General features: G+C 42.3%; 2 protein-coding genes across 3 annotated transcripts in view; one reads left to right on the top strand and one right to left on the bottom strand.

The window, feature by feature from the left end:
- Positions 1-22,790, top strand: part of LOC129767465 (uncharacterized) — a 155,116-nt gene that overhangs the window by 131,402 nt on the left and 924 nt on the right. For both annotated transcript variants that reach the window (XM_055768415.1, XM_055768406.1), the window contains one exon: positions 4,708-5,474. In XM_055768415.1, the coding sequence (XP_055624390.1) occupies positions 4,708-5,474 (767 nt within the window). The remainder of the gene's footprint in view (positions 1-4,707; positions 5,475-22,790) is intronic.
- Positions 3,436-22,696, bottom strand: LOC129767477 (uncharacterized). Its single transcript, XM_055768443.1, has 3 exons — positions 22,456-22,696; positions 4,561-4,642; positions 3,436-4,507 (listed from the first exon to the last, which is right to left on the bottom strand). Exons 2-3 carry the CDS (start codon positions 4,640-4,642, stop codon positions 3,726-3,728), a joined length of 864 nt encoding a protein of 287 aa, XP_055624418.1. The 5' UTR covers positions 22,456-22,696; the 3' UTR covers positions 3,436-3,725.

Raw genomic sequence — 22,790 nt, 5'->3', positions numbered from 1 at the left:
TTGGAATACATTTGCTCTGTCTGTTAGCGCCGACAAAACTTTTTGAGCATCCCGAGCCAACGTGATCCACACAGCACTGCAATAACCCACATAGCGATCATGTCTCTCGGGAGAGAAGAGTTAATAAGTTCCTGCTTTGTTCGCTCTTTCGGTTTAGCAGACAGAAGCAGCTTATTGTGTGTAGCAATAGACCAGAATCAGACTCAGAAAAAAACCATCGGTAATTGTTCGTCGATAAAATATATCTGTTTGCGTTATGTTCTGTGTTTCAAATTCAAATCTGTTTTTCCGTTATGTATTCGAAAATTATGTACGGTTGCGCGCGAACACTGTCCATTTGTGCGCTTTCCCGAACAGACCCTTCAATAACATGCAACTTATCGACGAGCTACGAAGGACAAATCGTAAATGTAAAGTCTCCGCGAACAAAGGAAAAGAAGAAGAACAAAGGGGAATATTTGCCTAGAGTATAAACAATGGATCTTGCTGAGGCAAAAATCATTCTTTTTGTGGACACCGACTGGACAACATTGTTGCTGGGCGAGCTGGACGGCGAGGCATCAAATGCCTTTTTCAAGGCAATGAGGGTGGAGTAGTTTTGCAGGAAAAGTACAGTTTTCCAATGGCCTTTTTGAAGGCTAGAGACGAATGAACTGAAGAAGTTTAAAGTCCCTTTAATTCAACAAGGAAATGAAGGAAAGGCAAACTTCCAGTATCGTTCTAGATACGAAACAATGAACATCGCTTGTTCTTCCTTGTTTTGCGCCATCACATGTCTTCGTTGCTGTGGACGCGACCAAATAACTCACTCGCTGATGTCTCTGGCATTGCAATCATTGCATCAAACTGACGTCATTGCATTCATGTTTTGAGCTACACAATTGTGTGTGGAATCATCAAGCTAGGCTATCGTCAGCTCACCAAGAAAATAAATGTTTTGGAATTTTTTCAGTGATTTGGTTTAGCATGACGGTAGCCATCGATATATGGATATTTGTGCGTGCGTGCGTGCTTCATAACCCGTGCGTAAAAATAGTGCATATGAAACCCCATTTGTATCTGCTCCAGTGTGTATTAGCCCTGTAACGATGCAACAATCGCCAAACTTTTTTATGCTATGATTGATGATTCTTTGGTGTTGCAAATTATGCAGCTATAATGATAAATATAAACAAGGAGGGGAGATAGCGGGAAGGAATTATTTACGCTAGGGTATTAGTTAAAATTGTTTTGTTTTCTGTAATCATAAAAGCTTCGTTGGTGCCTTTCACATTGCTTCAATGCTTTGAACTGACGCTTTGGTGAAGCAGGTGTTAAGGTTGTGCACCGAAAAATTATTTGGGGAATACCAAGTTATTCAATAAGTTATAATAAGTACTTAATTTAATTGGGTTCGCGTGCCAGTCACAAAACTGCTTTCAACTAGGATTGCATTTGCGCTAATCTTTATCATAATGAAGCAGTGCTATTCTTTTCGAGTTTGTTGAAATTAACAGATAGAGTTTATTTCGCTTATTTAGTCATCAAGAAAGTAAATGTCGTTCTGGAATTTTGAATGTGATTTGGTTTCGCTTGCCAGTGGAGAAACTTTCTCCACTAAGGATGATAGCTGCGCTTATCTCGAGCATGTTTTGTTCTACGAGCACAAGAATGAATCATCAAACAATTATCGTCAAATGATTCTAAAATAAAAAAAAAAACATTTCAGGGCGACCAAACTGGTAGAATGGCTATTTCAATATTTTCGTAGCATTATAAAATAATATACGCAGTTATAAACAAGCGACTTGAATTAAACTACAGCGTAGTTCTCCGTCAACAATGTGGTCGTGTCTTGAACACAACCTCCTATAATTGTTTGTAACAGCACTGCATAAATCCCAACTGGTCCTGGAGATTTGAAGTGCTTTAAAGAATTCACTGTCCATTGAATCCTTGACTTCGTAAATACCACCTTGGCGTCTCCGATTGAACAGGATTGAGCTGTATTGAAGACCTATGCGCGTTCGGAAGTCATCTGGGTTGAGTAGCTGTAGATCAAAATCTAGGAAGTGCGTATCCGTCATGATTCTAAATGTTACCTGAGAATCGGTTGTGAATTTTCCGTTTTCTTTTTTCAGATTATCAAGTCCATTGGTATGATCCTTTGAAAAGGCTTTATGAAGTCTTGCTACAACAGGTAAACTTTCTACCTGCTCACAGATGAACTTCCAGTCCTAATGGAATTATTTTTTATATTCTCTTAGACAGTTTTTGTAACGGTCCAATCTGAAATAGTTTTCGCTTCGTTGAAAAGTATTCTAGACAGTTTTATTCAAAGTTAGATGTAATATTAGTTTCAAATTCTGATGAAACTATTTCAAGCTGTTAGTTGGATGGAATATTTTCCTCTGATGTCAAAATGACCAATATCAAAATGACTAGTATCTAAAGATCTCTTCGTATCGTTACTCTGCTGCATACCATAAGCCGGGAATTGTGATTCCTTCGTAGCTCGTCTACTGGCTATAGTTCGATATTAGAAGGAAGTTTTTTTTAATGTTCTCACTTAAAAGTAATATCAACGGTTGAAAACGGAGAAAATACTTTTTAATATTTTTAATTTGTACCACTTCAAACCAGTAAAATCTTCATAATAATCTACCGGCTCAAATAGCACCCGAATGCATGATTGAGAAACAATAAAATTCGCATAGTATATCGACAAATGAACCTATCTTCGCAGCTTGTAATTCTAGCTGCTCAAAGCGCTTCCAACGGGCAATGACTACATTCTTGTTCGCGGCTCAGCATCCATTAGTGTGAAGTGTTTACTTATCCTTTCGTTTGGTGCGACCTCTTGCAGCTCAGCGACGCATAGTACCTACTCCCCCTCCAATCGAATTGGCTGTAAATTTCCCGACAGAATAGCGCCAAGAACATCTGGTAAAACTTGTCGGGATCTCATTACGATCGCAATTTATTCCTTAATCCCGATATTTAACCGTCACGCTTTATGCTAATCCCAGTTTTTGCACGTTTCGCGCCGACCATCAGTTGGTTTAAATGGTGGGCCCCATTAGACCGGCTAATCCGCACGGCTGTAAAACAAACGACCTTCACGGGATGGACGCTATTCTGGTCAGGAATGTGGCGAAAAAAAGGAAACAGCCTCTGGTCATTAGTGTTGTGTTTTTTTTGGTTTTGAATCGGATTATTTTTATTATCATTATTGGTTATCGGATTATTGGTTATCCAATCTGGAGCAATACGAAGCGATATTTATGTGGGCAGTATTCCCTGTTTTTTGTTGCGGTTTGAATTAGGGATCTTGATTCCGATCGCTGCTTTTAATTACGGTAGAATGGAGCAATTGGAAATCCAATACAGGTTTTAACTATCGATCTTCAGAGTAAATAGCAATTATTATGAGTTATATGAATGCCAACACGAGCCTTCAAATGGGAAAAACACATGAATTATTGCCATTGTTTATTATTGTCATGGTTTATTTTTTTTCTGAGATAGGAAACTTGCTACTTACAAATTGCACGAGAAAAAATGGAAAAGAGACTATTTTCAGATTCAAATCTCCTACTCAAAACTATTTCTTGAAATCGAACAATTTTAGTCTACACTACGCTTAAGTTGGAACGAGAAAACTGGAAGAATTCATTGCCATTTGGATATGCCGTTTTCACTTTCGATATGTACCAATCGTTGATCTCGGGGTTCGGCGGATCGCATTAATCCGCCTTATTACTCATATCGTTGTTGTTGAACTCCGACGCGATGGCCTTGCCATTTTTGCCGTTCTTGCTGAGATACACGTTGAAATAGAAGAAGTACTTCTGCTTCTCGGCGTCACTCATCTGCAGCAGATCCTGGGAAGTGTCCGAACAAGCGCGAACCACAACTTCACACTTCGCCGGCTTCGGACAGACGGGACACTTGTTGTCATCCAGCTCGGCGTCGTCATTCTGACTGAAGTGTCCTTCGCCTTCGTGCTCCGAGGGTTCCGCGGGTAGAGATTTCACCGTGACGGGAGGTTCCCGACAGTTGAAGTACCAAGTGATCGGATAAGCGTTCATACGCGAGCCGAAGCTAATGTAGTGCACATCGATCGCTTCATGTTCGTCCACCACGGAGAGTATCGGCTTCGCGAGACCATCGATTTGTACCGTGATGAGACCTTTGCGGGTGATCTTGATATGCAGCTGGAAGTGTTCGGCCGGGAAGAAGTTAAACGAGTGACTGTGGTGGGCGGACATACGAAGGGTTTCCTTGTAGATCACGGTGTACACATTGCTAACACGTATCTCGTACGTTTTTTCGTAATCCGGATGCTGCCGTGAGCGGTTCTTTGCGGACAGCAACAGCGCGATTTCCTCCTGCTTGTTCGACAGTTGTACGTAGAGTATGAAGTCTACAATGTTCTTTTCGGTACGGTTGTTACCCATGGTATCGATATCGAAGTAGTCTTCATACTGGCTTGTTATGGTCGTATGTTGGTCACAATAATCGGGAACTGAAAATAAATTATTTAATTATATTTGATATATTTTAATAATTTGTACTCACTGTCAATAGCAGCTGTCGTTGTACACAGACAAGCGACTATAATCAATCCCAGTATAACAGGAGTACTTATATTGGGTGCCATCTGAAAAATACAAGATTATCGATCATCGTCTAATAATCTCTCATTCTTCTTCCATCTTTTTCCAGATGCGACTCAAAGCGAACAGTTACGCGCTCCAGGTACTCGTGCAGCTGCTGTGCGGCATAACGGCCGTCATTGGGCATGGTCGGCTGATGGATCCCCCGTCGCGTAATGCCATGTGGCGCTTCGGGTTTCCCAATCCTGTGAACTACAACGACAACGAGTTGTTCTGCGGAGGCTACGCCGTGCAGTGGGAGCAAAACCAGGGTAACTGTGGTGTGTGCGGAGATGCCTATCATCTGCGGAGTCCCCGTCCGCATGAGGACGGCGGGGAGTACGGGCATGGAATTGTTAGCAGGCGATATTTCGCTGGTCAAGAAATAGATGTGGAGATCGAACTGACCGCCAATCACATGGGTCGATTTGAGCTGTTCCTGTGTCCGCAGTATGATGCCACCCAGGAGTGTTTCGACAGGTTTCCGCTGTTTTTATCGGGAACGAGCAACGAGGTTAGGTATATGATACCTCCGGAATCTGGCAAGACTGAGATATTCAAGTACCGAGTGAAACTGCCACATTTCCTAACTTGTCCACGGTGTGTCATGCAGTGGACTTACTATACCGGCAATATGTGGGGAAGATGTGATAACGGAACGGAAGGTGTCGGCTGTGGGAAACCGGAAACCTTCAGAAACTGCGCCGATATCAGCATTGTGACGACAACCGGCGGTATTCCGCCAATCTTTGTGGAAGAACAAAAGAATCCGTTCCTGCTGTATTATAGAGATTTCCGGGCCCAAGCGCCAGACAATGTGTTCCCACTTATTATTCGGTGAGTACTGGCAAAGAGGATGTTCCATTGGTCAATAAAATTAATTCGCAATTATAATTCCGAGATTAAGCAACATTTCTCAATGAGTTGTTTTGGAATCCAATCATTAACACTAGAACTACCAACCGGTCAAAATGACCGGTTATATGATTTGTTCGCTAGATTTTGTATTGACATTTATTTTTATATTTTTTCGATGATGTTATGACTTTTTCTAAACTCATGTATTGATCAATATTATAAATTATTTTGGTCTCTCACTTCCAATTTTTCTGATATACATGTGTGGTATACCTATTTATACCGACCGGTCAAAATGACAGGTCGTGACTTTTAATATTTCTAATTCCAAAATTGCTTAGAAACAACGTCAATCTGCCACTACGGTGCCAGCTAATCAAAATTTCCGGAACAATTACTGCTTCTAAACCACAAAATTTGGGAAATTTTTGAAATTTTGTAATATATTGTGATGCTATTATATTTTCTCATTGACAGTTGTTGTAAACAGCATCTGCAGTCTTTATATCTTGGGGGAGTGGAAATGGAGCAATGCGAAGCACACCCTCGAAGGCACTGGAGGCTATCCTTCACTTGCTACCTCTGAACCAACATGTTCAGCTAGAGGCTAAGAAAAGCGCTCTAAAGCTTAAACAATGGAAAAAAATACTAGACGGAGACAAAATTGGTCACTTGAGCATCCTGAATCTCTTACCCGTAGGGCCATCCTCAGAGATGAACAGTGATTGGATGGAACCTAGGACTAACTACGACATTCCTGTTAATCTAGGGAATGTCAAAATTCCCTAGATGCTAGTAATTTGACTAGCTGGTTCGGATTCTACTCACAAGGAAAACGCTTCTTCCGTGGACGAATCGAGAGTAATTTATTTCTGTGATTTCTACAGTTTTTATACTAAAACTATCTCCCCAGTTCTTAATTCTACCCTCACCACACATAGCGATAAGCTACCTGAACATCTTATCACAATAATAACTGCCTGTTGGTGCGCAAGGGTATTCATTACTTCTCTTTTGCCTTGGTGCCAAACTCTTTTTGCCTGCGTCATTTCAGTTATTCCTGCCATGTGTTCTACCTGCTTATCCGGCAATCTCTTTTTGCCTGCGTCATTCTAAGTACCTATTTTCTAGTTGTTTTCTCCCTTTCTCGCTCCTATACGAGATACGGGGAAAACATGTGTTTCATAATTCAGTTTCTCCTATTCTCGCCGTTGCTCGAGATAGGGAAACACATATTTCTTTTATTATCCCTAGATCGTAAACAAATTTTACCACCGGCCCTGATTTGACATTTCCGTCCGTAACAATTCCATACAGTGTAATCGAACCTTCTCGTTCAATATGGGATGAAGGCGGTCCCAGTGTTCGTAATGGTTTAATCATGTTCTACACTGATGGGTCAAAAATGGGAATCAGAACAGGTGCTGGAGTGTATGGTCCCAGAACAAAAATCTCTGTAGCTATGGGAAACTGGCCAACAGTCTTTCAAGCAGAAATAGCTGCGATAATAGAATGCTCAAATGTCTGCCTTAAAAGAAAATATAGACATGCTAACATCTGCATATTCTCAGACAGTCAAGCGGCACTTAAAGCTCTAAATGCTTTTAAATGCTCCTCAAAAATTGTCTGGGAATGCATTCTCCTCTTACGGCACCTAAGTCGGATATGTTCGGTACAACTGTACTGGATTCCTGGCCATTGTGGAATAGAGGGAAACGAGCGAGCAGATGAACTTGCCAGAAACGGCTCAAGCTCACCTTTCACTGGTCCAGAACCATTCTGTGGAATATCTGACTGTGTGTTGAAAGGTGAGCTGAAAAACTGGGAAGACAGGGAAGTGTTAGCCAACTGGTTGGCGGTACAACTCAACCAGTCAAAAAAATGTATCACGCCGAGTATTAAAATTACTCAACAATTGCTGAGTCTTAATAAGAAAGACTTAGGCACAATCACAGGCCTTATAATAGGACACTGTCCGAGTAAATACCATCTCAAAAACATAGGTTTAGTGCAAGATGATATTTGTCGTTTTTGTAATACCGAAAGCGAAACCTCGGAACATTTGCTCTGTAATTGTGGAGCTCTAACTAGACGCAGACTTCAATACCTTGATAAGGCTATTCTGGAGCCCAAGGAAATTTGGTCTGCGTCGCCGATCAGAATTATAAAATTTATCAAACAGAGTATTCCTGATTGGCACCTATATCGCTATAGCTTTCAGTCTACTTCTTCATCAATAAGCAGTAGGTAAGCTTGAAGCGGAGTACAAAAAAAATGGGATATACCACAATAGTTCAGAATAATGGACGCAGTGGTTCACATCCAACAGGGAAAAAAAATACGGTAGAAAATATGTGATATTGAAGTGCAGTTGAAATACTCACAATATTGTGGACAATTGGGTTGATTTAAAAAAATGCAGTTATAGTAGTTTTCAGTATGAGTAAGTTGTGTATATTTGTATTACACTGGAGTCGCTTTTTACGTGGGGGATACGTGCCGCGTAAACAAAAACCGTAAAAGAAAACCGAGTCAATTCCAAAATCCGCGCAAAAAAACTCTAACAATTGATTACCTCATTTTTTTGCATGCTATAATCATGCTATCTGTATCTTCTTTTATTTCTCAGCTACTAATCAGTGATACAATACAAACTTGTTTCGTGAAATGTCACATCAACTAGCATATTGAATTTTTACGCGGTTAATGCGTGCCGCGTTAAAAAAACCGCGTAAATCCCAAAATTCGAGTAAAAAAATTCCAAAAACCGCGTAAAATAAAATTAATTTCTGAAATTTGACCAGTATCTGAAATATAGATGATCAAATCATAAGAAAAAAAAAGTTTGTTTCCTCAGAGAGCAATAGTAAAAAGAATCAATTTACGTAGACTAAGAAGAATGTTGATACTGTCGTCATCTTTGGATGAGAATGACCGTCAACATAGCTATAATTTCTCCTGATGGAACTACCTGCATAAAAATCTGAATGCACTCCAGGAAGTATATAAATAAACAGCATTTTCAAAGCAATAATAGGAGGGGTAGAGTGTGTGTATATATATATATATATATATATATATATTTTTTAAAGAGGTGAGGAACGCTCTACCAGCCTTACCTGGGAAGGGTTAACCCAGACGTCGAGTGGGGATCGCACCCACAAAAACCAAGCCCTCTACTCGTTGCCTTATTCCCCCTGGGACCACATCTAGGCGACTACTTCAGGGGGCGGCTGTGCTCATGCACTTCTCGAGTTTTCAACGCTAACTAGCGTTGTCCTTCCCTTTTTCTCAATATTTTTTCTCTCTATTCGTTATTAATTCCACTGCCTGATGTCCTCTTCGCAGGCATCCATTTACCCGTCGAGACGTGAACCGATTAGGAATTGCCCTCCAACTTGACGCGCAACCCGTCACAGCCACCCTCGCGGAGTTTCTCACCTGTCGAGACGTGAACCGATTAGGAAGCGCCCTCTAACTTGACGCGCGCCCCGTCACAGTCACTCTCGCAGGATTTCTCTTCCCAACGGAGCGCCGATTAGGCAGTGCCCTCCAACCTGACGCGCACTCCGTCACGGCAACTCTCGTGGGGTACACACCGATTTGATGACGCCCTCCTACGCGCTCGCTCCGTCGAAACGTTCGCAGTGATCCTCCATCCAGGCCAGGCCAGGCGTTGCCAGGCAGGCATTTTGCTGTTCTCCGCGGCAGTATCCGTTTACCTGTCGAGACGTGCACCGATTAGGAAGCGCCCTCCAACTTGACGCGCGCCCCGTCACAGTCACCCTCGCAGGATTTCTCTTCCCAGCGGAGCGCCGATTAGGTAGTGCCCTCCAACATGACGCGCACTCCGTCACAGCTACTCTCGTGGGGTATGCACCATTTTGATCATGGCTTCATCCTTGATGCTCGTTCCTTCGAAATGTTCGCCGTCACAGCTACTCTCGTGAGGTACCATCTCTTGCAACAGCCGTCGCCGTTGTTCACCTTTCACCGTCGGACGTTGTCAGCACTTTGGTCAGCCCTTCACCTTCGCTGCTGCTCCGACATGATTTGTGTGATTGCACTGCTCACGGCATTCCAGATCATCTCGTCGCGACACATCTCCTCCACAATATTCCCGACATGAAGTGCAGGCGGCCCCTCGCAGCTTTCGGTGAACCTGGGACAGACAAAAACGACGTGCTCCGGTGTTTCCTCCATATCTCCACACTCCGGACAGAGGGGTGAAACTGCGTGCCCGAACCGGTGTAGATATTGCCTGAAACAGCCATGTCCAGACAGAAACTGCGTCAAGTAAAAGTTAACTTCACCGTGTTTCCTGTTCAACCAGGTCGAAAGTACCGGTATCAGCCTGTACGTCCATCTACCATTTTCTGCCGTATCCCATTCATACTGCCATTTGTCCAACGACTCCGCTCTCATCAATTTCCGGATACCTCTGCTTTCCCGTCGCTTGTAGCACTCGCTATCTTCCGCCAGAGTGATGCAGATGGGAATCATTCCGGCGATTACACACACAGCTTCTGTCGAAATGGTCCTATAAGCACTTACGACTCGCATGGCCATGAGTCGGAATGTGCTGTTCAGCTTACTCCGATTTCGGTTGGTTTCCAGAGCCGCCAACCAGGCAGGGCCACCATACCTCAGTATCGACGAAGATACACTTGCCAAGAGACGCCTTTTGCTGCTGCTTGGGCCAAAGCTATTTGGCATGATCCTCGCCACCACGTTGATGGCCTTTGACGCCTTCCCACATGCATAGTCGACGTGCTGATTGAAGTTCAGCCGGTCGTCGATCATGACTCCGAGGTACTTCACCGTCCGCTTCGAAACGATGGTATGTCCTCCGACCGATACCTCTGCCCGCAGCACTGCCTTGCGATTGCTCACTAACAGCACCTCGGTTTTGTGATGTGTCATCTGGAGCTTTACGCTGTCCATCCAACTACCGATCATGTCTACAGCCTCAGTCGCCAACATTTCCACCTCCTGAAGCGTCTCGCCGATTACCGTTGTTACCATGTCGTCCGCGAAGCCCACGATCTCCACACCTCTGGGTAGCTTCAGCCTTAGAATACCGTCGTACATCGTGTTCCAAAGCGTAGGACCTAGGATGGAACCTTGTGGAACTCCCGCCGAGATATTCTTCAGTATATGTCCCCTGTCTGTGTTGTATACCAGGATCCGATTCTGGAAACAACTCCTCAGTATCCTGTACAGGTAGCCAGGGACCTTCAATCTGTGTAGCGCCTCGGCGATGGCCTCCCAGCTGGCACTATTGAAGGCGTTCTTCACGTCAATCAAAATCACCGCGCAGTAACGGTCTTTTTATTCATACTTCGAGCCCAAGCCCGTATGCTCGCACCTTCCTCTTTACCCGTCCATAAGGTTCTGTACAACGTCAGGTTGTAGTTTTTTTTGAACAGAAATCCATTTTCTCTTGAAGTCCGCCTCCGATTTGACAACTTTTGGGTTCTTCCGGAGTGCCTGCTTCATAATCGCCCAATATTTCTCTATTGGGCGAAGCTACGGCGCGTTGGGCTTGTTCATTTCCTTTGGCACGAAGGTGACCCCGTTGGCTTCGTACCACTCCAACACGTCCTTTGAATAGTGGCACCAAGCGAGATCCGGCCAGAAGATGGTCGGGCCCTCGTGCTGCTTCAATAGTGGTAGTAAGCGCTTCTGTAGGCACTCCTTAAGGTAAACCTGCCCGTTTACCGTACCGGTCATCACGAAGGGGGCGCTCCGCTTTCCGCAAGAGCAGATCGCTTGCCACACCATGTACTTTTTGGCAAACTTGGATAGTTTCTGCTTGCGAATCTCCTCCGGAACGCTGAATTTGTCCTCTGCGGAGAAGAACAACAGGCCCGGCAGCTGACGAAAGTCCGCTTTGACGTAGGTTTCGTCGTCCATTACCAGGCAATGCGGCTTCGTCAGCATTTCGGTGTACAGCTTCCGGGCTCGCGTCTTCCCCACCATGTTTTGCCTTTCGTCACGGTTAGGAGCCTTCTGAACCTTGTATGTACGCAGGCCCTCCCGCTGCTTGGTCCGCTGGACGAATGAACTTGACAAATTCAGCTTATTGGCGACATCCCGGACCGAACTTCTCGGATCACGTCTAAACTGCTTAACTACGCGCTTGTGATCTTTTTCACTGACGGAGCATCCTTTTTTGCCGTTCTTCACCTTCCGGTCGATGGTTAGGTTCTCGAAGTATCGTTTTAGTACTCTGCTGACCGTGGATTGGACGATTCCCAGCATCTTACCGATGTCCCGATGTGACAACTCCGGATTCTCGAAATGAGTGCGCAGGATTAATTCACGACGCTCTTTTTCGTTCGACGACATTTTTCAAAATTTACGAAAAATTGACAGTGAAGCATGGCCAACGTGATCTATACACTCTTATCTGATTATAAGCGAAAGCTGAAGATATAATTCCTAAAAATTAAATTTCTACAGCGTTTTTTCCGTGATGCAATTTGATGTGACACACCCTTTATTTGCAAAATTACAGAAGATTTTCTAATATACTATTTTACGTAATTTTGAAACTTTTTTAAAATTGATGCAAAAAATTCAAATCATTTTTTTCGTAAAATGTAAAATCTGTTTTGTAAACAGATTTTATAATTTTTTTTTTCTAAATCATTCATTTATGTTCTCAATTGATTAAAATTAATAAAATTTATTTACAGGTTAAACTACCATGTTCGTACTGATGATGATGATTTTTGTTGTTGTTTTGTTAATGTATATTGTAAAAAAAAGTAATAAGCGTTGTCTACGAGAGTTTGAGCCTTGCGCGCGATTGGTGGGCCTGGACTATGTTAATGGAACACTGGCAGAACACTGATACATAATGAAATTTTTATGTGGGTCTGAAGTGGAAACTGGAATGGGGATAGCTCATTCAGAATTGTCGTAAACTATCTTTTTATAAGATGGTTATATCGAGTATTTCTGAATGTGGCAGATCTCTATTGTGTTCTAAGTAGACACTTTTAGATATTGGGTTCGATTCCCAATCTGTCAAGGATCTTCCCGGGTTGGAAATTTTCTTGACATGCCTTAAAAAAACTTTGGGTCTGAAGTTGGGATTATCATTATGATAATGTCGATACGGATAGGACCATTGTTTTTCTTTTAAAGTTTTTGCCTATTTATGATGTTCGATTAATAGAAAATCATGCCTGCAACAGAGTCAGTTCGCTGTTTTGTTTTATAATACTGATATCTTAATTTGGTTAAATATAAATATTATCTATTAGATAAATCGGCCAGTTCAAACCTTTGTAGGGGTATGAGGTGGGTCATCATCATCATCGTCATCAAAGCAACAAAATAACTTTATACAGAAGTTATTGGAGTTTTCAAAACCACCTCTCCGTTTGCGATGAATCTAAAAACTAAAAGTTTGGAAAAAAAAAGAAATCGATTTTTTAATACTTCTGGATATTTTTGTCCACTACATCTACATAGACCCAGATATAAATATGTTCATAACCTATTCCAAAACAAGAAAGTTTGAGCTTCAAAATGATATAAATTCCATTTTCATACGTTGATTTTTAAAGAAGTTACAGCATTTCAAAAATCACTTTGCACTCTCTAACTTTTTTGTCTTTTATGTCTAAATAAAAATACAAACTAAAATACTATATTTTATGCAAATAATTGTATTTATCAAGTACTTGCAATATTGGAATGAAATATAGTTTATACTCTGTAATTTTTTTATTCGAATTTTCATATTTTGACAGCTAAACATAACCCCGGTCAAAATGACCGGTTTGGTAGAAAAAGGTATATAACAAATGTCGGTAGCTCTAGTGTTAACGTACGCGTTAAAAATTGAATTCATTTTGGATGACGGTGAAAAAAACGACGAGAGATAATACAATGAAAAAAAATCCTTAAATTTTGTATTTATTAAGCCTTCTACACCCAAAATTGATTTTTAGCTCATGTTTTGTCATCCCGAATAATTGAATGTAATAATTGAAATTAGACATAAAATAACAGAAAATGTCATGACTTTCAAATACTGGTAAGCATTCGTATAATAATATATATGGCAATATAAGATTAACACGAGCGAGCGAAACAAAAGACAAATAAGCTTTCCGCATACTCTGCCACATGCACAGCACGGCACAGGATATGACAATCATTAGAATCGATCCAGTAGTTCAAAAGTTATGCATTTAAAAAAAAGTAGTTTTAGGAAAAATAATGAAAAAAGGGATTTTTCGAACCACCCTAAAAAGGAAATGGTCACCCTAACGAAAAAAAATCAAAAAATACGGGTCTGATTGTTTGCGATAAAAAACGAATCTACCACTTTTCACGAAAATCTGTTAACCACTATATCGGTTTGGCATGGAATGGCTGAAGTAGTCCTTGTTCAGGTAGTAATACGTTCTTCCGGGAACGGATGGGTATGGTTGGTATATTAATCCAATCGTTGTCGTTGAAATCGGTCTAAGAAACGATACAGGAAGTACCGTACAATGGAGATAGAGAATAATCGGCAGGTACTCACATGTATCTGTCCAAAAACAGGACTTGTACATTTATACGGTACAGCAAGTCTCCAAAAAGTCTTTCCGACGTACGATCAGGTTAGATAGTTGTTACCACGTGTTGGAGATGGGAATTGTTGGACAGATACTCACATGTACCTATCTAAAACCAGGCCTTGTATGTATTTACGGTACTGCTATTCTCCGAGAACCTTCCAGGTGTTCACGGAACAGAATCTTGGGGTACGAGTTAACGCACCGAGTAAAAAGACTAGTTAACCCAGGCCATTTTGAAGAATGCGATTCTTTATTTTTTGACGTACGACTACCGGGGAGTAAAATCAAAGTTTCGAAAACGAAAGCGTTACGCCGGAGACCGAGACCGAGAACGGAACGGTATGATAAACACTTCATTCGAATGATAAAATGTCTACGCGTTATATACTAGTTACTTTATGATCCAAAAACTTGTTTCAATAGCCTTAAAATTAAAGTGAACAGCGATTGGAGCAAGTTGTCGTTGTTGTGGTGAAGCTAACTTCGTTCGTCATGAAAGCGCTGATGAATGGTGTCACCAAGAGCCTGGAGAGTGATGCCACTGAAAAGGCGACTAAGAGAGTATCAGCATCGAAAAGCGGTTCCGATTGAGGCATCGGAACAACCGTCACACACACACATACACGCGCGGAATTCTTTTCATTTGGTTTCTGTCCAGCATCGAGAAGATTCCGGAAAGATGTAATCGTTGCTGAAAAATAATCTGCCAGTTCCCCTTGGAATTGAAAAAAAACATTCAAGCGAGAGATTTTAATTTAAAGTTTTCTATCCATAAAACACTGCGACCAAATACATTTGGTTGTGTGATTTTTTAATCAAGTGCAAATAATTAGCAGGAAAGTTTCTGAAGATTATTCTTTCCCATTAGTAGAATATTTTCCTATCCAATATTGGATGCGCGCGCAACGGAAAATGTTTCGCATCGCGAAAATTATATAATTTTCAATCGGTTATTGCTCAGTCGCTGAAAGTTTCGAACTCAGAGTACATTTAGAGGCGAATGCCTTCCAAATTGCAATCGTAAGCCACACCTTCTCTCGATTCAATCACGGACAAAAAGCATAGTTAAGCGATATTCTGGTGGTGAAATGCATTCTTGTAGAGACGAATGAACTCTCAAAGTTTAAAGCCTCTCTAATTCAAAACCTGGACCTGAAACGCATTCATTCTTTGTGTGGACACCGACTGGACAACATTGTTGCTGGACGAGCTGAACAACGAGGAATCGAGTGCCTTTCTCAAGGCAATGAGGGTGGAGTCGTAGTACAGGTGTAGAAAAATAATTTCCAATGGCCTTTTTCAAGGCTAGATACGAATGAACTGAAAAAGTTTAAAGTCTCTATAACCGAACCGAACATGAAACTGAAACCTGAAACCTGGCCTGACCTGAAACGCATTCAGTTTGTTTCGAACTGTGAGGGAGCGCAGAAAAGACGATCCATCAGGTGGAGAAGAGAAGACGACCAAGAGATTATCAGTATCGAAAAACGGTTCCGCTTGCGACATCGGAGCAGTCGCCACACACACACACATACACGCGCGGAATTCTTTTCATTTGGTTGCCATCTAGCATCGAGAAGATTCCGGAAAGATGTTCTTCTTCAATTCTCAATCCTTTTATTTGTAAGGCTCAATCGCATGAGCTTTGCGGAGCTACTAATTCATGATTTGTTTATACATAATTTCAACTTAAATCTATGTTTGGTAGGGTTCGACCGATTACTCGCGGTTTACTCGAGGTTAGAGGGGCAACAATTTTTGTGGGACGGGTCAGGTTAGGGATATGGATATGAGGTATCGTTGTCTCAACCGAGAGTTGCCGCACGCGCTGTAGCATTGTGCATAATAACCAGGGATAGCATCTGGTATTCCGGAAAGATGTTATCGTTGCTGAAAAAATAATCTGCCAGTTACCCTGGGAATTGAAAATTACATTCAAGCGAAAGAGTTTATTTTAATGTTTTCTATCCATATAATACTGCGACCAAACACATTTGGTTTTGTGATTTTTCAATCAAGTGCAATTAGCGGGAAAGCTTCTGAAGATTATTCTTCCCCATCAGTAGAATATTTTCGTATCCAATATTGGATGCATAAAATCTTGTACCTCCAATGTAACGCCCTCTCATCATTTTTCGTGAAGACACCGACTGGACAACACCGTTGTTGGGCGAGCTGGACGGCGAGGGATCGAGTGCCTTTCTCGAAGCAATGGAGCTGAGCGAGTAGGAAAGTTTCACAAGGGTCTTTTTGAAGACTAGAGACGAATGAACTGAAAATTTTAAAGTTTCTTTAATTCAATGAGAAGAAGAAGAAGAAGTAACGCTATCGTTTTCGAAGTCCTCCAAATTTTCATTTATTCATTCATTCAGAATGGATTCAGATTCAACTTCGAACAAATGATCATTAAATCAACGATATTCCTACGTCAACCTTGCGGTTATACCACAGATATAACCCACTTCCTGTTTTATTGTTCTTCTCAGGACGCAGACGGTTGGTTCAGTGAACTAAAGCAGACGGGAGCTGTGGCAATAGAACTTTCAGAACATCACCCGAATTGCTTGTGTCAGTTTATTAGTACTTAGTGGAAGTTTCTATGCCAAATAACACGCTTTTATTAGAGCTGTTCATTTAACAGCCGCGGTCGTTTTAGGCGTATCTGAATTTTTTTGACAGCAAAATGTTTGGAAAAGCAGTATCTTTCGACGGTAAAAATTTCACGTTGATCCGTTTTATTTTGAAAAAGTTGTGCGGGATGAAAGCCGAGAGAGGAAATATGATTTTGGACACCCACCTTAAAATCCGGCGTGATCAGGTATTAAAACCGTAAAATCGTGGAAAGTCGCTAAATCGATTATGTATGATGTACTGAAACTTTTCCATGAACATATAACCGCTGTTCGGATGGATCAGAGTACGCGTCGTAGTAGACCTTACTATCAGAGGCTGAGGTTTAAGGTATTGAGAGGCAATTAAGGCAAAGCCGGGACTCTCAGACTACGCCATCGCCACAAAACACAACTCTAATCAAAGTGTCATCCGAAGAATCCCTATGCGGGAAGGTTATCATAATTTCCGTACCTGCAAGCAATCAAACAGGGCGCTGAAGCAAAATCTGGTGGCTAAAATTCGCACTCGAAAGTTGTACAATTTGGTTTTGACGAGGTACGAAGGATGCGCGCTGATGGATGACGTAACGTACGTGAAGATGGATTTCCGATTGCTTTCAGCCCTGGGATTCTATAATTCCATTGCCAGAGAAGATGTTCCCAGTAAATTTAAATTCGTTATCGCTGGGAAAATTTGTTAGCAAGTTCTTGATTTGGCAAGCTGCATCTGGGGGCAGAAGGCCACGGTCCTCGTTACAAACGAGACAATGGACTCGAAAATGTATAGGGAAGAGTGCTTGCAGAAACGTCTCCTTTCGTTTGTTAAAGATCACAAAGGTCCGGTAATGTTTTGGAAAACTGCCACTACAGCTAGAGTTACTTCAGTGGTATCGTCGTAGTGGGGTCTATTACATTTAAAAAAATCTCAATCCTCCCAGTTGCCCCCAACTCCACCTGTTGCGAGCGAACCCCGTTGGGTCGATGAGGCAGGCGAAATGTCAAAGCTAGGTGACAGTGACATAACTGACAGTGCGAACCGAATTAAAATAGACAAACAATCAGACATACAAAACACAAGCTAAAGAACAATAGGCAGACGTGAACACTTAGATTGGAAAGTGAAATTTGTAAAACTTACTATTGAATACACGAATTACACAAATTAAAAGTTAAAGGACAGAAATGTGAGTCATAAATTAAAACTACAGTGAATTATAAACAAATTAAAATTGAATGAATTAAAAATTTACAGCTTGAAGCTACACACATTAAAAACGTGTTTGCTCTTGAGATTGCCCATAAGCTCCCGTGGAAATTCCGTGTGTTTCAACAAACTTCAAGATTTCTTCCACTCTTCATCACCCTCTCTGGGATAAACTTACGAATGGCTTCGAAAAATTCCGGAAAACGAGGTGCAAAGCAGGTAAAGGAGTTGGAACCTCAAAATAACCTCCAAACAACACCACGTAACTGTGCTGCATGCTCTGAACCGGACTGGAAGGAGAAACAAGTTGAATGTGATAAATGTGAGCGTTGGTTTCACCTATCCTGAGCTGGTGTCAACGAGTCGATAGAACAGCGTAGTTTTGCCTGTAAGGACTGCTCAACACACACTCAACAGCTGACGAGTAGTGCATTATCGTGCAAATCTACTACTTCCAGTGCCAAAGCAAGATTGGCCGAGTTGGAGCTTAAGCGACTTGAGGAAGAGAAGAAGCTTAATGAAAATTTGCTCAATGAACGACTTCAAAAGGAGAAGGACATTCAACAGAAGGAAAACCAGCAGGAGAGGGAACGTTGTGAGAAGGAATTAAAAGAGAAGGAACGTTTGGAAAAGGAATTTTTGACAAAGTGGTATGAAGTGATGCGAAGTATGGCTGAAGAAGACGACGGTGGAAGTTGCAGAAATTTTCATACGAACAGGAGCAGCGCAAACAAAGTGAAGCAATCGCTTAATGTTCAGGTTTTACCGACTTCGGAAGTGGTATCAGGGGAAATTCAAAACCCAACTATTATCCTGTCGAATACGAAACCGACCACCGTGTTGCAATCTCCCGTAGGAACGAGCCGTCCCATTCCAGAGCCCAATACAATGCAAGTGATACCGCAAATGACGTCATCGGAGCAGCAGAAGCAGATACAAATGCTGCCTATGAGAGCATCGGTGGTGACTCAACGATTCGCAAAACCGCTGATTGCGTCATCAACTCCGATTCAGCAGCAATCAGGACAGCCAGCAGCGCACAGGCAACAGTTCGAGTTTCAACACATCACACAAGCACATCCCCCGTCCCACGCACGCTTTCAGGAGATACCTCATGATGTTAGACCAGGTGAAGTAAGACCGACCGAGGTAGGTTTCCAACCGTTGCATGATGTTGCATGTCAGAATAAACGAAAATCTGCTCAAGAAATACACTGCTCTACACAAAACACTCATTTAATCTATACGCACCCGCCCTCTAATCCCTTGAGAACACATTTTGGTAAGGTAATTGGTCCACCCCAGCACGTTAACGACAGGTATATGGTTCCAAATTATGGTCATGTGCCTACTGCTACTGTTTCTGACTACCAGTCCCCCGTTGTCCTCCCGTCTCTCGCGCCTGTAGCTACTGGATCTCAACTACTGTACGGACCTAATGTTCAGCAGTTGCAGGCACGCAACGTGGTTCCAAAGGAATTACCTTTGTTAAATGGAGATCCGTCCGACTGGCCCATATTCACATCGAGCTACAATAACACTACTCAAATGTGTGGCTATTCGGACTCCGGAAATCTGATGCGCCTTCAACGGTGCTTTCAAGGCAGAGCTCGGGAAGCTGTGAAAGGTTTCCTCCTCCACCCATCGACACTTCCTCAAGTATTGTCTACGCTATACATGCTATATGGCAGGCCGGAGTTGATTGCCAACACTCTGCTGACTAAAGCAAGATCAACTCCTGCACCAAAAGCGGATAAACTCGACAGTTTGATAGGGTTCGGTCTTGTTGTGCAAAACTTATGTGCTCATTTGCAAGCAGTTGGTCTAGAAAATCATATGAAGAATCCCACGCTTCTCCAAGAACTTGTAGATAAACTTCCTTCCAACATTCGTCTGGAGTGGGCGTTATACCAAAGCCTTGTTGAAGCACCTGATGTAGCAACTTTTTTTAGTTTCATGACGTTACTAGTTTCTGCAGTAAGTCATGTGGTTTCACCTGTAGTGGTCGTGACTGAGTCCAATAGCGAGAAGCGTAAGAATAGGGGCTATATCAACAGTCATTCGGTTGTGGGTGATTCTTCCACCTCTGCAGATGAACAATTCAATCCTAAACCGTGTCCTACCTGCAAGAAAGCTGGGCACAAAACGAAGGATTGTTTCGAGTTCCGAAAACTAGATGTCGACACCCGTTGGAAATTGGTCCAGCAAAACAGCTTATGCCGTCGATGTCTTACGTCTCACGGAAAGCGGCCTTGCAAAAGTAATGTGTGCGGAATAGACGGATGTGAGTACCGACACCACAGGCTGCTCCATTTCGGTGAAATCGAACTGTGAAATCAAGTAAGAAAAAAAATCAACGCCCATGGGCACCGTATCCCTTCATTGTTATGAAAATGGTTCCACGTTGATTCGTTTGATTCCCGTTACACTTCATGGCAAAAATGTTCAAGTGAGCACGTACGCGTTCTTGGATGACGGATCAGAACTCACTCTGGTGTATAAAGACTTGGCGAAGAAACTGAACGCCAATGGCGAGCTGCAACCGTTGTGTATGCAGTGGACGAGTGGTGTGACCCGCGCAGAACCTGATTCACAAATACTACAGCTTCGAATCTCGGGTATCCACGTCGGGTATACAGCGATCAAGGAACTAATTTTGTGGGGGCAAGGAGAGAATTGGCCGAATCGCTGCGAAACGTGAACCAAGATTTGTCAGAGACGTTCACCAACACTCGTACTCAATGGCACCTGAATCCACCAGCGGCGCCACATATGGACGGAGCTTGGGAGCGTCTCGTCAGAACCGTCAAGGCCGCATTGGCGGCTCTGAAACTTCCGAATAAGCACATTTGTAGCTGAAGCAGCATCAATGGTGAACTCAAGGCCGTTAACTTATGTGCCATTGGAGGACGATTTCCAGGAGTCTCTTACTCCAAACCACTTCATCCTGCTTAGTTCATCCGGAGTTGTGCAGCCTACGAAGACGCCGACGAACGAACGTGATACTTTGCGCAGTAACTGGAACCAGATTCAAAGCCTGTTGGATCAATTCTGGTCTCGCTGGATCCGCGAGTACCTACCGGTGATTGTGCTGAGAGGAAAGTGGATAGAAGACGTTGAGCCAATTAAGGTGGGGTATCTGGTGGTTATAGTAGAGGAGACAGTCAGGAACAGCTGGACTAGAGGGCGGGTTGAGCGAGTGTACCAAGGTAAAGATGGGCGGATCCGCAAAGCAAATGTTTTGACCAACAACGGAGTCTTCCAGAGGCCCGTTACGAAGTTGGCGGTGCTCGATCTCGCAGACCGTGGTATAGCTGGATCATAACAACAGCAATACGGGGCGGGGGATGTTGCGAGCGAACCCTGTTGGGTCGATGAGGCAGGCGAAATGTCAAAGCTAGGTGACAGTGACATCACTGACAGTGCGAACCGAATTAAAATAGACAAACAATCAGACATACAAAACACAAGCTAAAGAACACAATAGGCAGACGTGAACACTTAGATTGGAAAGTGAAAACACTTACTATTGAACACACGAATTACACAAATTAAAAGTTAGGGGACAGAAATGTGAGTCATAAATTAAAACTACATTGAATTATAAACAAATTAAAATTGAATGAATTAAAAATTTACAGCTTGAAGCTACACACATTAAAAACGTGTTTGCTCTTGAGATTGCCCATAAGCTCCCGTGGAAATTCCGTGTGTTTCAACACCGCCTTATCGAAAAATATTTGGCAATCGTCAAGCGGAAACTGAAGAAGGGGGTCTGAAAGACTCGGGATGCTGCCGACATAAAGAGATTGTGGTATAAAATGGCCCCTGAGGTTGACCAACAGAGAGTCCAAACTTTGATGAAGGGTATCCGAAGCAAAGTATGAAAATTCATCAAACCGTAACGGAATAATTCTTTCAAGTATTCCTGATTCACGTACATAGGATTGGAGCATGCCTTTGTGCGAAAACGATAGGATGAGGGATATTTGATGAAAAAGGGAGATTGAAAAAAATCTTAATTTTTTTCTGATAATTCACGCACAAAATCTAAAATTTGGCCTGTCTCTATTTGTCATGCCTTTTGACAAATTCGTTTGGATATTTCGATTAACATGTAGAAAATTATCATTTATCTACTCTGATATGTCTACTGCCACCCCCTCAATGTACAAATGAACAAAGAGATATATTCCCAAACTATTAAAGTTTGCAAAAGTTTCAAATGAAGCAAGGGGAGGCAAGAAGGCTCAAATTTATTGTGTCACACATTAATGTTATCTCAAAAAGCCGGCGATCCATTCATTCAATGCCATTACTCTCCGTATATATATTTTTTTGTTTTCCGGCTGATATTCCAACGTGGCGTGAATAAAATCCTCCTGAATAATGTAACTTCTTGAATAAAACAGCGCTAAACAAGGTCGCGTGCTAGCACTGATTTCGGTGGAATGAAATTTCCACACCATTCCAGAACATCACATAAATATATACTTAACTAAGCTGGTTATCCTTTTTTTTTATTTTTTGCTGCTATATTGCACTCGTTTAGAACTCACCGCAATTTTACTCCTTTCACCAAATGGACAATAAATTGTTCTCCGATTTGAACACGTTCTCTCGAAAACTTTCACCACTTTTTGTCCAATCGGGTTAGCCTGTTTCAGGCAATGAAAACATTAAACTTTCGAAAAAAAAACCAGCACCGGGATGAACCCGAACCGATGTCCTTCGCAGTGCCGAAACGAGTGACGACCGCCGTCACGTGCCGTGCCCCTGAATGTGTCCGTGAAACACACATTCAGGAGCATAGCACAAGGCACAGCCGAAACAGAATCTCTCGCAGAGTTGACGCGTCAATTTGGTGGAAAACAAGACCCCTTCCCAATCAAGA

The sequence above is a fragment of the Toxorhynchites rutilus genome, chromosome 1 (genome assembly GCF_029784135.1).
Source record: "Toxorhynchites rutilus septentrionalis strain SRP chromosome 1, ASM2978413v1, whole genome shotgun sequence".
In the NCBI taxonomy this organism is placed as follows: Eukaryota; Metazoa; Arthropoda; class Insecta; order Diptera; family Culicidae; genus Toxorhynchites; species Toxorhynchites rutilus.
The sequence above is the reverse complement of the archived record's forward strand: the minus strand, read 5'-3'. Positions and strand labels throughout refer to the sequence as shown.

Bases quoted from the DNA above. Each gene is read 5' to 3' on its own strand.
- LOC129767477 (XM_055768443.1), bottom strand. From the start codon at position 4,642: ATGGCACCCAATATAAGTACTCCTGTTATACTGGGATTGATTATAGTC. The intron at 4,508-4,560 runs GTGAGTACAAAT...ATTTATTTTCAG, and splicing joins AACGACAGCTGCTATTGACA to TTCCCGATTATTGTGACCAA.